The following is a 16,559-nucleotide window of genomic DNA, read 5'->3' on the forward strand; positions in this document are numbered from 1 at the left end:
AGCACTGCTAGGAATTTATCCAAGGGATACAGGAGTACTGATGCATAGGGGCACCTGTACCCCAATGTTTATAGCGGCACTCTCAACAATAGCCAAATTATGGAAAGAGCCTAAATGTCCATCAACTGATGAATGGATAAAGAAATTGTGGTTTATATACACAATGGAATACTACGTGGCAATGAGAAAAAATGAAATATGGCCTTTTGTAGCAACATGGATGGAACTGGAGAGTGTGATGCTAAGTGAAATAAGCCATACAGAGAAAGACAGATACCATATGGTTTCACTCTTATGTGGATCCTGAGAAACATAACAGAAACCCATGGGGGAGGGGAAGGAAAAAAAAAAAAAAAAGAGGTTAGAGTGGGAGAGAGCCAAAGCATTAGAGACTGTTAAAAACTGAGAACAAACTGAGGGTTGATGGGGGGTGGGAGGGAGGGCAGGGTGGGTGATGGGTATTGAGGAGGGCACCTTTTGGGATGAGCACTGGGTGTTGTATGGAAACCAATTTGACAGTAAATTTCATATATTAAAAAAAAAAAAAAAAAAAAAAGATATATGGGAGAAAAGTCACAAGATGCACCTATTTGTTTTTAAAAATTTGAGAATTTTGATTGTTCCTCCTTTTACTTTACTGTATAAATTTGTATAAAAATATTGTCTATATTTGCAGTCATTTTCATGCTACTTTACATGCATGTATATCTGTTAATGTTTACTCTATAATAAATTTCTATCAGCCAAAAAAAAAAAAAAAAAATTTCTTTCTTCCAGTAAGAAGGTCAACTCGGATTCAAGAAATGTCAAATTGTCTGTAATTTAAAGACATGTTGAAAGAATGAGGAGAGGAATGTTTTGCTGCACACCTCTGCAGAACAAATTCTTTTTCCTTTAGGCCTGCCAAAGACTTACTATTTCCCACGCTAGGGCAATTTTGGTTCCAGCCTTTTCCTGAGGTTTTGATTATTAAAAATGATCACTACTGCATGTTTGTGGTTTAGTTGTCTGAAGCCACTTCCTGAAGAGGTCACAGTAAAGCAGTTGTTTTTTGCCAAAGTCTTCAGAGGGAAACCAAGGCAATTAATTCCTTTGGCTGAGGGGGCCCTGGAAGGGGGGTGGGTGGGTGAGAGGGGATGGGGAGTACAACATTTTAGGGTTTCATGCCACTGGAACAGGGTCCTTGTTGAAATATCTCTACTTCTCACCCTGACCAGACATGCGATTTTGAGAAGAAGGTTAATGTCCAAATCACTTTCAACATGTGAAAAAGAAAGTGAAACGACTAGATTTCCCTAAGACCCTTCCAGCTCTGTAGCTCTGTGAAGCCTCAGCTGATAACTCCCCCTGGATGGACACAGTCTGACTCTTTGGTGTCAAAGTAATTTTAAACGTGGTTACAAACCACATAACTCAAGACTAAGCCTGCCCCTGTGTCCTGGGAGGTGCTCTCATCCAAGGGGAGGCTGCTCAGCTCCTCCTGCCTTTGAGTTGAATTACTTCTATTTTTTTTTAAGTTTATTTATTTATTTTGAGAGGGTGCGTGAATGCACAAATGGGGAAGGGAGAGAGAGAGGGAGAAAGAGAATCCCAAGCAGGCTCCATGCTCAGAACGGAGCCCGCTATGGGGCTCGATCTCACAAACTGTGAGATTGTGACCTGAGCTAAAATCAAAAGCTGGATACTTAACCCACTGAGCCCCAGGAACCCCATAAAATAAGTTTTTTCTTTTAAGTAAATTCTACACCTAGCGTGGGGCTTGAACTCATAACTCTAAGAGCAAGAGTTTTTGCTTTACCGACTGAACCAGCCAGGAAGCTGAGTCAAAGTGACTTCTTAAAGAGTCAGTCAGCAGAAACTGTTTGAAACAGTTGAGTATCAGAAAGAGGACCAGTGAGAACACAACACCTGACCTGTCAGGGCTCCTTCCCCCGGTGTTCTTTTTATAAAGTTTGAAAAGTTTGCATATTGGGATTCAGTTTGCCAATGTATGGCAGGAAGCCTAAACATATTAAAAAAAAAGGTAGTCTAGGGTGGGAGCCCCATGAAACCACTGAAGGACTCATGTTCCTGTCTTATCCCAGCACTGTGTGCAAGTGGTCTGCACCTTGTGACCCAATATGGTGGCTGTAATCCACCCACCATATCCATACTGAGCTAGCAGGAAGGAAGACCAGTGGAGACTTTTAAGTCTTTTGAGGAGGCTTTTAAGTCGACTTCCCAGGAGGAGCATACATTTCCACCTACATTCATTGACCCAAATTCTGTCACTAGGCCACTCCTAATTGCAAGGGAGGATGGGAAATAAATAGACTTTGTGTGGGATAGTAATGTGTCACACTAAGAGTCAGGGGTTCTATAATTGGCAAAGCAGGGAGGACAGATCTTAGAGGAGGAAGCTAGCAGCATCTGTCATAAATACTATATTTTTGAAGAGTAAGGGCTTTGGAATCAGTAGTCTTGGGTTTAAACTTCAATTCCTGCTTACTAGTTGTGAGATATTGGTCAAGCTATATAACCTCCTTAATCTCTTGTATTATACGATATGTCAAATTGATGTGAATCATGAGATTCACATCATGGGGGTAAAATGGCAAAACTTATTTTCTCAGTGTTTAGCTCAGTAGCTCACTATTTTTTCAGTCCCCGTGTCACCATCTTTGACTTCATCCACTTATTTGGATATGTGGTATTGGTTATGCATGTGTATTTGACTCCCTCTTTTTTCAAAGCCTCTCTAGAGAACCAGTGAATCTGGCTGGGACCAGTACAGTTGGGGATGTGAGAAGCTAATGTGTGTGCAAAGAGGGCAAAGCAACTTGGTCAATGTTGTTGTGACTCTTATGCTAATCAAGTTGCCTGGTTAACCTGAGGCTGGGGTTAGTGGTTAAAGTCACAGGAAACATTTGTGTTTCAGAAATAGGTGAAGGATAGGACCACGCAGAAGCAGGAAGAGCTTAGGGGAAACAGCCCTGGGGTAGACACACAGCTAAGGGGAAGATCTCAGGTCATTTCACTGCCCATTCCAGTTCCTCGTCACTCAAGGGGGAGTTCAGACTGCAACTCTGAACCCGTGCCTTCGGATGAGGGAGGGTTACTAGCATGCAAGTGTACTTCCTCAGTTTGCCAATCCTGCCCTGGCCACTTAAGGTCCATCTGGGTTTACTGTGAGACATTCAGAATGGTATCTGTTCCATTCTGAATGTTCCAGGGACAGGGAACAAGTTAAACTTTAAGGAAATGGGGAAGGGATGGTGATAGGGAATTTTTTTTTTTTTTTTTCCTGGATTCACTCATCACTCCCAATTTCCTGCTAGGCTTTTGAGCACAAATAATCTCTGGTACTCTCTGGGACTGGGTATTTTATAGGCCTTGAGGGCTGTGAATTAGACCATGCCTCGGTTCTCAAGACTGTCCCCACCCAGGGGAGCCAACAAGACACGGTTGTGGCAGACGTCATCATTGCTCCCAGGTATTTCCATTTCCAGTGTAACTTGAGGCTCCTCCCACTAGAGGTGGACGTAATCTCCCCGCCCCAGTGATGGCAGCTTTGGCCACATGACTTGCTTTGGCCAATGGAATGTGGGCAAACCAGCAGTAAGCTAGTTCTGAGCAAGGCTTTGAGTGCTCTTGCCACATTGCGTCCTTTTTTTTGCCATCACAGAAGATCATCTCCCAGGAGGTTGTAGGTCCAAGGAAGATGAGAGACACATGGAGGAGACTTAAATCCCACCCGAAGCATGGAGTCAAGCCTAACAGCCCGATCTAGGTCAGCCAACCCCTATCTGATTCACGGACTGTGAGATAGAATTGCTTTACACCATTGGCGTGATCGCCATGGCGCTTGTTTTATTCATTTCAGTCTTGAGATGGATTGTTGGTAGTATGGTTGTGGCAATGGTTGGCTAATACAACAGACCATTACGCTACGGTGTGAAAGGGACTGCAGGGAATTATGGAGACATCTGGTGCTCCAGTCTTGGGGAAGTATGTGGGGAGGAGTACTTTATGAACTTGTGTAAGCTATTCACTATTTGTAACTTATTTTGCTTTTCCTTCTGGGATGCTCTAGACCAGAGAGTTAGCGGTACATAGCATCCATCAGGTACGTCAGAATTGTATGTAAAATAAGAGCTAATCCATAGAGACAGAAGGAAGAGTTCTCCAACAAGTAAAATATAAAGACCTTTTGGCTTCTAGTGATTAAGCCACTCATTCATTCAACAAGTAGATCTTAAGGATATAGTTGTAAATAGGGTCTTTGAGTACATGAGCTTGCATTCTATAGGGAGGGAACGTGGTTGATGATGAATGCCACAGACAGCAATAGAGGAGGAAAGGAAAATGTGCAACATTCACAGAAGGGTGGTGCAGCTTTACACGGGAAGGTAAGGGAAGACCTCACTAAAATGATTTTGAGTAAAGACCTGAAGGTTGGAGAGAGCCTAGGCAGTGGCCACAACCAAGAAAAGAGCATCTCGGTTTGCAGCAGGGAGCACTAAGGCACACTTCAGGAGAGAGAAACACTTAAGATATGGAACACCTCTTCCAAGGCACCTTGTTAGTGCTCTGGGGAGTTGATGTTAGGTATGCTCAGTGAATATAGCTGTTGAGGAGAAAATCCAAAACTTTTGTGTTTTCTTGGTTATAAAGTCTGGGCAAAAAGATTTCCATCTTCAGGTGAAGCCTTCAGAGCCTCCTGCTGGGACCATCGTCAAGGTGTTCTCTCTCTGGGTGTGTGTGTGGCTCCTGGTGACCCCTCTGTCTCCTCCTACAGATTAGGGGGTGCTGAACCTGAGATCACCTCCCGTGTCCTTCAGAAGTTGCTGGAAACAATGTTTGTCTTGTACGTGTTGATAATCTGCGTTTATTCCTTCACCGTTCAGCCTGAGGAACACACAGGTGAGAAATGAATCTTTCAGCTGGAAAGGGCTTGCCTGAAGCTTCTCTGGGGGAAAGCAGTTGTTTATCTAGTGAAGTCTATTGTTTTCAAAAGGCAAGTTGTGACAGATGCTTCCTCCTGCCCATCTCCTCTGTTGCACTGTGCTTGCTCTGGGCATAGGTCATTCCTGCCAAAGAGTGAGCCAAGAAGGTGGTGTATTTGCCCTCAGGAAAAGGTGCCTTTGGATTTTAACCACATGTCCTGTCACAACTAAGCTCTTTTTGTATCTGAATTCAGCCAAAATCCACTTTTATTTTTTAATTTTATTTATTTTTAATTTTTTAATGTTTATTTATTTTTGAGAGATAGAGAGAGACAGAGCATGAGCAGGGAAGGGGCAGAGAGAGAGACACACACAGAATCTGAAGCAGGCTCCAGGCTCTGAGCTGTCAGCACAGAGCCCGACACGGGGCTCGAATCCACAAACTATGAGATCATGACCTGAGCCAAAGTTGGATGCTTAACCAACTGAGCCACCCAGGCTCCCCCCAAATCTACTTTTAATGATAAGGAGTCAACAAGTGAAAAATATGACACAACTTTTTAAACATTTTTTCATCTCCATGTGAACCAGATTGAATTTTCCCCACAAAATGTAAATTGGAATTGACAGTAACCCAAAAGTTGTTTTTGGGAGTTTTGAAATCATTATAACAGGAGTGTTTAATGGGGCCTCCGGGGTGCAGGCCACTTGTTAGGGGCACGCGGCTTCTTCAGAGCTGCCCATCCAAGGAGGTTTTAGATCCAAAGCCTGACTATGATCTCTTTGTCCTTCAGTGGCTGCAGGAAACTGCCAGTTTCTTGGCAAGCATTTCAAAACTGACTTCAAAGTGGAAGGGGAGCCTGTGGTCCTGAAGTGCCCCCAGGTGCAGTATTGGTTGTGGGAGTCTGTCAGCCCCCACGTCAATGTGACATGGCATAAAAATGATTCTGCTAGAACGATTCCAGGGGAAGAAGAGACACGAATGTGGGTCCAGGATGGTGCTCTCTGGATCTTGCCAGCCTTGCAAGAGGACTCTGGCACCTACCTCTGCACTGTCAGGTGAGGCCCCCCCAGGACTAGGGTATGGAGTGGAGCTCCTTCCAGAATGGACTTTTGCATGGTTCTTCAGTGTTGACCTGGATTTCAAAATGAGAATCTATTGTCCTCTTCACTGTTCCTGAAATACCTCTACCCGAGAGCTTTCCCCAGATACCCTCATGGCTCTTTCTCTCCATTTAAGTCTTTGCTCAAATGTCACCTCTTTAGAGAGGGCTTCCCTAGCCACTTTACCTAAAACAGCATTCCTGACACTCTCTCTTTTTACCCTGCTGGTAGTTTTCCTACCTGACACACGTGTGTTCACATATTTAATGTTTGCTTACCCTGTAAGAATGTAAACCCCAGGAGGACTGGGACTTGGGCCGTTTTGTTCATGCCTGCATCTACATGGACAAAAGAAATTGATATAGAAACTGGATGGGACTGTAGGAATGAATTAATCCAATTGCTTATTGTACGTGTGAGGGGACCAAGCTCACTTATGAAGTGCTTCTAGGTGGTGGGTGTGGAGCTGAAACTGGAACCCAAATCTCCTGATGTGGGGTCTACCCCCCTCCCTCTTTGTCCTATTGCTTTTTTTTAAAGTTGTGGTAACATATGCATAGCATAAAAGTTATCATCTTATCCCTTTTTGAGGGTACACTTCCGTGCGTTAAGCACATTCACATTGTTATGCGACCATCAGCATCCTTCATCTCCAGAATTCTTCATCGTCCTACACTGAAACTCTGAGCCTGTTAAACACGAATTCCTCATTCTTCCCTCCAGCTCCTGGCAACCCCCGTCTTACTTTTTGTCTCTATGAGTTTGATTGCTCTAAATACCTCATATGAGTGGAGTCCTACAGTGTTTGTCCTTTTGTGACTGGCTTATCTCACTCAGCACAGTGTCTTCAAGGTTCATCCATACTGCATTGTGTATTAGAATTTCATTCCTTTTCAACATTATTCAATGGGATAGTATTCCATTGCATAAATATCCCATATTTTGGTAATTATGGTGCTTCTGCCTTTAGGCTGTTGTGAGTGATGCTGGTCTGAACATAGGTGTACAAAGATCTGTTGGAGTGGGGCGCCTGGGTGGTTCAGTCAGTTAAGCGTCCGACTTCGGCTCAGGTCATGGTCTCACGGTCCATGAGTTCGAGCCCCATGTCCGGCTCTGTGCTGACAGCTCAGAGCCTGGAGCCTGCTTTGGATTCTGTGTCTCCCTGTCTCTCTGCCCCTCCCCTGCTCATGCTCTGTCTCAAAAAAAAAAAAAAAAAAAAAAATCTGTTGGAGTCCCTGCTTTGAATTCTTTTGGGTATATACCCAGGAGAGAATTGGTGGATCATATGGTAATTCTATGTTTAATAATTTTTTGAGAAACCATCACATTGTTTGCCACAGTGCCTCCTCCATTTTACATTCCCACCAGCAATGTACACGGCTTCCAGTTTCTCCTCATCTTCACTAGCACTTATTATTTTCTGGGGTTTGTTTGTTTTTTTGTTTTTTTGTTTGTTTCTTTTGGAGAGGAATAATAGCCATCCTACTGGGTGTGAAGTGTTATATTATTGTGCTTTCGATTTGCATTTCCCTAATGATTAGTTATGCTAAGCGTATACCCATGTCCTTTATTGGCCAAATGTCTGTTCGAGTCCTTTGCCTAGTTTTAATTTTTAAAGTTTTTTGTTGTCTTATTTTCAATTTCTTTTAAAAATGGAAAAATAATTAAAATGCAGTGTTATATTAGTTTCAGGTGTAGAGTATTCAGCAGTTCTGTACATTTCTCAGTGCTCAGCACTATAAGTGTACTTTTAATCACCTTCACCTATTTCATCCATTCCCCCACCTACCTCCCCTCTGACAATCACCAGTTTGTTCTCTGTGTTTAAGAGTCTTGTTTGTTTCTTTTGTTGTTGTCGTTCATTGGTTTCTTAAATTGCACTTATGAGTGAAATTATATGGTATCTATCTTCCTCTGTCTGATTTATCTCACTTAGCATCATGCCATCCAGATCCATCTATGTTGTTGCAAATGGCAAGATTACATTCTTTTTTTGTGGCTGAGTCATAGTCCAGTGTGTCAATGAATCATCCTGTCAATGAATCCTGCCTAGGAAATAGACAAACGATATCTTACTTCCATATCAGGGAAATGTGGATGCTTGATTTTACAATAGCTATCAATGCATAGTTTTTCTTTCCTTTTAGTGTAAAAGAATTCTAATGTTTTCCGAAGGAGCACTACTAGGAAAACTTAACAGTGCATTAGAAAAAGAATGGAATTGGGGTTAGAATAGTATGGGTGTGAATCCTAGCTCTCTCACTTTCTAGCTGGTAGGATATTGGTCTTATTACTTGGCATTTATGGGTTTCAGTTTTCTCCTCTGTAAAGAGAGTTGTTGGGAGAGTTCTATGAAATCACAGCATGTGAAGCACCTAGTTATAGGGAGCACTGTAGAAGACGGTCAATATATACACGAAAGTGCCTTTTCTTTCCTGAAGGCAATGCTTATTGACTCCTGTAGTGATACTATGCAAAAATCAGGGAGATGTCAGCTGAGTCATGTTTGTCTTTTAAAGTTTGTTTTTATGGTTGTTTTAAAAAATTATACCTCATACTCATTTTATTTTCTATTCTTGTAGAAAAGAAGAGATCTGAGATTGAGAGGGGTGGTAGAAATCTCAGTGTGGGTCAAAGTTGTGTAGCATGTGAGAGAGTCTACCTGGCTGATCTCTAGAACTCTCTTCCAGCTCTAAGATTGGGCTCCCAATGGATTGAGAATCACCAGCAGTTGCCATAATACCCTTTGGATTTATAGTCACAGGTCATGAAACAGCCCTGTTCCTGTGATTTTTATAATCTTCTGATCCAGAACCCACAAGGCCTTTCTGTCAACCAGGGTGGGCAAGTCAGTGGCTTAAAACCACAAATGCTTATTTATCACACATGTAACAAGCCAGCAAACCCATGTTGGGTTCAGAGACAATCGAGAACCCAGACTGAGGGGCCAGTCACTATCTCAAATGTTGGCTGCCATACCAGAAGGAGATTGCTATTAAAACTTTGGTGCAAGGACACCTGGGTGGCTCGGTTGGCGTCCAGCTTTGACTCAGGTCATGATCTCGTGGTTTGTGAGTTCGAGCCCTGCATTGGGCAGCTCAGAGCCTGGAGCCTGCTTTGGATTCTGTGTCTCAAACTCTTTCTCTGCCACTTCCCAACTTGTGCTCTGTCCTGTCTCTCTCAAAAATAAATACACATAAAAAAAAAAAAAAAAAAAAAACTTTGGTGTAGAAGTGACACACGTATATCTCATTGACTAGAAAGAGTCACATAACTGCACCTACCCACAGTGGGGCCATGACATGTTAATTCCACTGTATGCTCAGGATGGGGGAATTGGACACATTTGGTGAACAACACTAATGACCACCACCCCTTTGCTGTGGGGATGTAACACCATGTGGAGAATGTGAGTGTTGATCAAATCATTCCGCACCCATCTTTCTTTTGTGTCATTTTCACGGAGTGTCTTGCCCAAGGGGAATTACCAGATCAAAAATGTGAACAGATTTGTAACTCTCAATATGCGTAGTAAGTTTGGTTTCCACAGATCCTGCCCTAATTTGTGGGTTTTCCCAAAGCCTTACCAGGCTTCTAACCTTGGTTTGACCTCTTAGTTGTTGTACAGCCTTAGGAAAGTACTTAATTTCTGTATACCTAATTTTCCTCATCTAAAAATGATATAATAATAATTTCTGCCTCATAAGGTTGGAGAATAGATAAAATAATATATAGAGAGCACCCAACACAGGGCCTGGCATGTATCTCCTCCAGGTGCTGGGATGACTCTTTTCAGGTGTACACTCTTCTTTAGACTTGTCCTCGTTTACATTTCTTTTTTCTTATTCAAAAAAATTTTTTTAATGTTTATTTATTTTTGAGAGAGAGAGAACGTGGGAGCAGGGGAGGAGCAGAGAGAGAGGGAGACACAGAATCTGAAGCAGGCTCCAGGCTTTGAGCTGTCAGCACAGAGCCCGATGCAGGGCTTGAACTCACAGACCATGAGATCATGACCTGAGCTCAAGTCAGTTGCTCAACGGACTGAGCCACCCAGGTGCCCCTCCTCATTTACATTTCTTACAATGAGATTATATATTTTTCAAGATGATAGTTAACTTCCTGAATTTCTTTGTGCCTAAAATGTTTGTTCATTCTTTTCCTTTTTTAAACCAGACATGAAATATAATACAGATATTGGCTCTATATATTTGAATTAATTCTTTTTACTTTCAGGTAGCAAGATTTTATCACTTACTTCTTTCACATACATTTTTTACATTTTGTTCCTTCTTCAGATATAGATTGTTTTTTCTTTTGCTGTACAGGTTCCCTCCCCCCTGCCTCTTCCTTATACAGCACACATTTTCATGGTCTCTGTTGGTGTTGTGTTTCTTAGATAGCCAGGGGCTTAGCTGAGACCATTGTATTTTCATGTTTTTCTATTTTTTTCCTATGTTTCAATCAATGTTTTGCCTCTGCCATTTCCCCAGCTCTAGGGTCTTGATAGAATTATGATACTGAGATTAGAGTTAGGCCAACCAAAAAACAAACAAAACCAAAAGAACACACACACACACACACACACACACACACACACATACCACCCAAATTAAAAACAAAACAAACTTGCCAAGTTCATTTCCCCATGCAGTATTGCAAAAATATTTTATAGATCTTACACAAAGTTCTCAGCAGTTTTCTGAAATTCGACTTACGCTCATAGATAATTCCCAAGAGAAGTAAAGGGAACTTTATTCTAGGTAAATGGTGGCTTTTTGCAAACAATCTCTCTTTTTGGATATGGCCTTCTGCACTAGGAAGTTGAATTGGGTTGGGGCTGTGCTCAGGGACGCCCTAGAACCTGGAAAGGTTCAGGCCTGTTTGAAGGGTATTTGGGGATCTCTTAGTGACCCTCAATGGGTTTGAAATCAGGCTTGCAGAGAGGGTCCTTTGGGAAAAATGCAGACCATGTCATCATTTTTTTTTACAATAGTTATGATGTGGTACTTTTTTGTTGTTTTGTCTCTCAAGGACTCAAAAAGATCAGGAAGAGAAGCATTGTGATACTAATCAAGAAACTGCAGAACACAGATTTTAATGGGTTTGGGGAAATTCGTTTTTTTTTTTTTTTAATGTTTTATTTTATTTTTGAGGGAGAGACAGAGCACAAGTGGGGCATGGACAGAGAGAGGGAGACATAGAATCCAAAGCAGGCTTCAGGCTCCCAGCTGTCAGCACAGAGCCCACTGTGGGGCTCAAACTCATGAACCATGAGATCATGACCTGAGCTGAAGTCGGACACTCAACAACTGAGCCACCCAGGCGCCCCAAATTATTCTTAATGTCGTTTAGCTTTACTGTTATTTTTCCTTGTGATTTATTATCCTTTTTTCTCTTTTATATCAGAAACACATCTTACTGTGATGAAATGTCCACTGAGCTCAGGGTTTTTGAGAAGACAGAAGCTTCCCTGCCTTTCATATCATACCCGCAAATTCTTACGTTGTCAACCTCTGGGTCCTTAGTTTGCCCTGAGCTGAGTGAATTCATCCGTAACAAAATGGACATGAAGATTCAGTGGTACAAGGTACATCTTTAAAAACTGCCATTTAAAAAAAAATTTTTTTTAAATTGCCATTTAATTAAAATGTGTCTTACCAACTACAGGAAGGATATAAAATACCCATTCTGAAGATAACACGTTCACTTTTATATTTCTGATTTTTTTTCAACTAGTTAGTTTAAAAAGGGCAATGATTAATATGTTCTGTTCATCTTTATGTGGCTGGGGCAAGGGTCCTCAGAGTAGGAATTTAAGAAGACAGAATGTAAAATGAATGCAGAGTAAGTGGCAGTTGAAGAGAATAGCTTTTTACTGTCATTTGTCTATAGCAATGGGAAAAAAACCCATTGTTTATTTAACAACTGTGTACACATATTAATGAAGCTTTTTTAAAGCACATGATAATTAACTTTTGTGTTAAAGGAGTAAATATAGACAATTTGTTTTCTTGCCTGATTGAATAAATACTGTCATCAGATCACTTGTGTAGACCAGGTGTGGGCAAATGATAGCTATAACCAGTGGCCAAATTGAGTGGCCACCTGTTTTTATTTGCTGGGGATAGTTTTTACTTTCTTTGTTTCTTTCTTCTTTTATTTGAAAGAGAGAGAGAGCAGGGAGAGAGGCAGAGGGAGCAAGAGAGGGAATCTTAAGCATGCTCAGCATGGAGCCTGATGTGGAACTCAATCCCACGACCCTGGGATCATGACCTGAGCTGAAATCAAGAGTTGGACACTCAACTGACTGAGCCACCGAGGCGCCCCCAGTTTTCACTTTCTTAAACGGTTAAAAAAAATAAGACTAGTATTTCATGATATATGAAAATGACATAGAATTCAAATTTCAGTGTCAATAAATAGAGTTTTACTGGGACATGGCCATACTTTCTGTGTCTGTGGTCTCATACTCCAAGGGCAGAGCTGAATAGCTCTTCAAACTTACCAGAGGACAGAGGCCATGTGGAAGGTAGGCCTGAAATATTTACTATCTGGTCCTTTACAGGAAAATTTGCTGATCCCTGATATAGACAGACCATAGACTGATGCTGAAAAGTACAGTTATTTGTTTAAAATTTGATATAGGGCCACCTGGGTGGATCAGTCGGTTAAGCATCCAACTCTTGATTTTGGCTCAGGTCACGATCTTGCAGGGTGTGGGATTGAGCCCCGTGTCTGGCTCTGCACCAGCAGTGCAGAGCCTGCTTGGGATTCTCTGTCCCTCTCTCTCTCTGCCCCTTCCCTGGTTGCACTCTCTGTCTCTCTCTCTCAAAATAAATTAACATTAAAAAAATAGAAAAAATACAATTTGATACAAATTAATTCTGTAATCGAGGATAGGTCAACCAGTTGACTGGTATTATAGCTACAAGATATGTATAGGATATCAATGCTAATCGTTACTTAGCCTGAACTGGGTAGAAGTCTATTCTGGATTCCCTGGCATAAACTAACAAAGTAGGGACTGTTAATATCTCCATTTTACAGATTAAGAAATGGAGATACAGAAGTGTAAGGCACTTGTCCAAGGTCATGCAGCTGGTAGATGGTGCAGCCAGAACTCCAGCCCAGGAGGCCAGGCTCCACATACCACTGCCATGCAGGGGACCCCTGGGGGCTTAGAGGCCTTGGAGGAATGGGGGTACTGAGCCCTGTTTGGCTTTTTCATGTTTGGCTCCTCCTGTTAGGAACAATAAAATCTCTTTTTGGTTAGATAGATTGTAAAATAATACTTTATGAGCGATTAGCTGACAAACCTTTCCAGTTATGTCTGTGCTACCATTCAGAGCAAGAGTCTGAAACAGCTCAAGGTTATGTTTGACTATTGCAAGGTTTCGATCATCATGGTTTTGAAAGATAGGTTCCTGAGAACACTGTGTGCTCATTAGGATGTTTTTTTGAATCACATTCAGTTTTTTTCTGTTATTGGAGGCCTTGCTCTTGAGGATTCTGTTGTGTAAGACCCACAGAATCTCTCACCCATATAGGAAGTGTGCCCTCATTTCTCACATTTAGTTTTTCTTTTTTTCACAAATTTTCTCCCATCTTTATTGACTCCTAAAATTGAAACAATCTTTAAAGTAATTACTGCAATATCATTTCTTCTGAATATTACTTTTCAAGTCACAAGTGATTGAGGGGCAGAGGCAGAGAAGGAGAGAGAGAAAGAGATTCCCATGAGGGGCAGAGGAAAAAAGAGAGAGAGAGAGAGAGAGAGAAATGGGGCTTGAGACCACCGATGTGGGACTGGAACTCACTATCTGAGATCATGACCTGAGCTGAAGTCAGATACTTAACAACTGAACCACCCAGGCACCCTACAACTATGTTTTCTATGTTAACAAATTCCCTCTGCTAAGAAGTACAGTTAATAGTATGCCTAAAGTACATTTGTAAAGTAAATACCAGGGCAATTGTTGGATTGCATATTCAACATCAATTGTTAATACTGATACTATTCATATAGCTTTTGAGATATAAATTAGTACATAGTATAACTTTGAAAAATATTTTCCCCTAAGGATTCTGTCCTTTTGGATCAAGACAATGAGAAGTTTCTAAGTGTGAGGGGAACCTCTCGCTTACTCATACATAATGTGTCTGTGGAGGATGCGGGTTATTACAGCTGTGCCATGACATTCGCCCACGAAGGCATGCAGTACAACGTGACTAGGAATATTGAACTACGTGTCAACAGTGAGTACTTGCCATTGAGGTACTTTTCCACCCTGTCAATAGCAAGCATGCAAAGAACAAATTAGGGTTCCCCGTGGAATTCCTTGAATGTCTTTGGCAGGAAAGGAAGAGAGACCTATCAGTTCTCCTAAAGCATCAGTCTAATAAGACAGGTGTGAACCTTTGAAAGATAGAAAGCAGGGTGTTTTCATGAGGAAAGCTGAATCCCTGGGTAGTTGATAGGGTTCCAAGTGTGAGGCTAAAACACACCAGCAGATGGGGCCAAACAGTGGTTCACTTGGAAGGTCTCTTTGGAAAACCCCTTTTGGAAGGCTTGTGCTCCAGGGCCAGTGATCAGAACATGGCTGCCATAACTTTAGGTATAATTCTTGGATACTAGAATTTTATTGAACTTTTCAGTTAGAAGGCTGTGCATTGGCATATCCAGTGGAAAATGCCACCCTCCTTTTTTTTTCTTCCCCAAGGCACGTGGCCCTTGAAACTAGAATTTCAAATAGTGAGTGCTCTCATTGGTTTAAATGAGTTCTACTTGAAAATAATGTTGTTAACAGTGTTGATTAGTATTTAAAATTGTTCAACATTTATTGCACACCTCCTACATGCTGGACATCAAGCTTGGTGCAAGGAACATAAAAGTGTTTAAGTCCTGGACTCTGCCCTGAAGAGTATGCTGTATGCTGCTTTTCTTTATGTTATATACTGAACAAGTACACAGTTGGAGTCTTTTAAGGCATTTTGGAGGGCTTTGAAAATACATTAAGGTTAAATAATTAGTCATTGAAGGGAGAAGACATTTTTTTTTTGTCACAGGGAATCCAGAGATTCAGTTTTGCTACAGAGAAAATCGTGTCATGAACTGAAATCTCTAGACTATTTTACTGTCTTATGAGGATTTATTCATACCAACAACTTGTTCCCCCACAGGGAATCATGGAAACTTCCCAGGATTTTGAAGGGGCTCCTAATTATCCTGTTTATGTGATACTGCATATGAACACTAGGGGGCGACCAACCTTCATATTACCCAGTGTTATGATCGCACTGGTTCTCAAAGGTTCTCAAAGGGTGGTCCTGGGCCAGCCAGAAGTAGCAGCACTTGGATGCTCACTAGACTTGGAAACTCTCATCTCCACTCCAGACCCACTGAATTAGAAACAGGGATGTGGTGGGGGGAGCACAGCAATCTGTGTTTAACATGCGGCCCACGGATGCTGATGTACCTTCAGATTTGAGAAGCACTGAGGTATCTAGCCCCTGAGGCTCTTTTCTCACCGCCTCTCTGTTGCCCCAGCATCTGTGCAGCAGGCATGTGATTATGTGTGTTTATTGGGGGGCTGGGGGGAGACTCCTGGTCATGGTCAAGAAGCCATCTGGTCCTCTGCTGTGAGACTGCCTAATGCTTACTCATGTTAGAATTTCAAGAGGCTCTGCAGGAAAGGTGTAAGGGTGGAGTGAGCAGTTATGGAGATGGGAAGCCCTTCACCCACCCTCAGTCACACTCTTTGCTCTAGTTCAGGTGCCCAGTTTCTTCAAGTGGTTGGGAGACCTTCCTCTTGGGAAGTTGGGTTGCTATTCAGAAGTCCACCTCTGTTTCCCAAAAGAGTTTACGTCTTCAATGAACAAGACACAGTAGCCAATGCTGGGTTGTGCTCTTTGTCACTCAGTGTGGGATTAACAGTATAAACAGGTGGTTCCCAAATACTTGTGCCTTTTTAAATTTTTTTCGAGTGACTCCTCAGAGGCAGGAATGGAAAGGATGGAGATATTTTAGGGCAAATAGATGTTGGGGTAAAGCCTATCTTGTGGACATTGTGAACATTGCTATTAAGGATTTATTCAGGAAGCCAGGGAGGGGAATGGTTAATTATTTATCACAGAGCAAAGAACATCTGTTAGTGGAATGTGTATTTAAGTGTGGCCTCTTCCAGTAATATCTCTTCTGGGAAAGGCATTGGCCAGAGATGCTCACTTTTGTGGAGAGCCTGTTTCCTTTGCTAGACAAAGGTCGAATCTTACAATGGCTGGCCATACTGTCGAGGAGAACTTTGTTAATTAGCTAAACAATGGAACTTGACTCTCAGCTCGAAATGAAGGCTTTCCTAATTGAATCTTTTTTTCCTCCTATCATTCTCAGAAAAAGAAGAGGAGACAATTCCTGTGATTATCTCCCCCCACCAGACCATCTTAGCTTCGCTGGGTAAGGCCCGCAAGGACCGTGTAACCCACGGGGGTGCCTGCAGTCCCTAAGCGCAGTGTCCCAGACCCTTGTGACCC

The 16,559-nt window shown here is 42.0% G+C and overlaps 1 protein-coding gene across 2 annotated transcripts in view; it reads left to right on the plus strand.

Annotated features, from left to right (window-relative positions):
• IL1R2 (interleukin 1 receptor type 2) overlaps positions 1-16,559 on the plus strand; it is a 40,150-nt gene that overhangs the window by 12,976 nt on the left and 10,615 nt on the right. The window contains exons 1-6 of one of the 2 annotated variants that reach the window (XM_060609413.3): positions 3,345-3,769; positions 4,778-4,902; positions 5,720-5,984; positions 11,436-11,616; positions 14,111-14,285; positions 16,420-16,482. In XM_060609413.3, the coding sequence (XP_060465396.1) occupies positions 3,741-3,769; positions 4,778-4,902; positions 5,720-5,984; positions 11,436-11,616; positions 14,111-14,285; positions 16,420-16,482 (838 nt within the window). In that variant the 5' untranslated portion in view covers positions 3,345-3,740. Of the gene's footprint in view, positions 1-3,344; positions 3,770-4,777; positions 4,903-5,719; positions 5,985-11,435; positions 11,617-14,110; positions 14,286-16,419; positions 16,483-16,559 lie in introns of those variants that run through there. The other variant, XM_060609422.3, reaches the window with a different exon arrangement.

This window comes from Panthera onca, chromosome A3, assembly GCF_046562875.1.
Source record: "Panthera onca isolate mPanOnc1 chromosome A3, mPanOnc1 haplotype 2, whole genome shotgun sequence".
NCBI lineage: Eukaryota > Metazoa > Chordata > Mammalia > Carnivora > Felidae > Panthera > Panthera onca.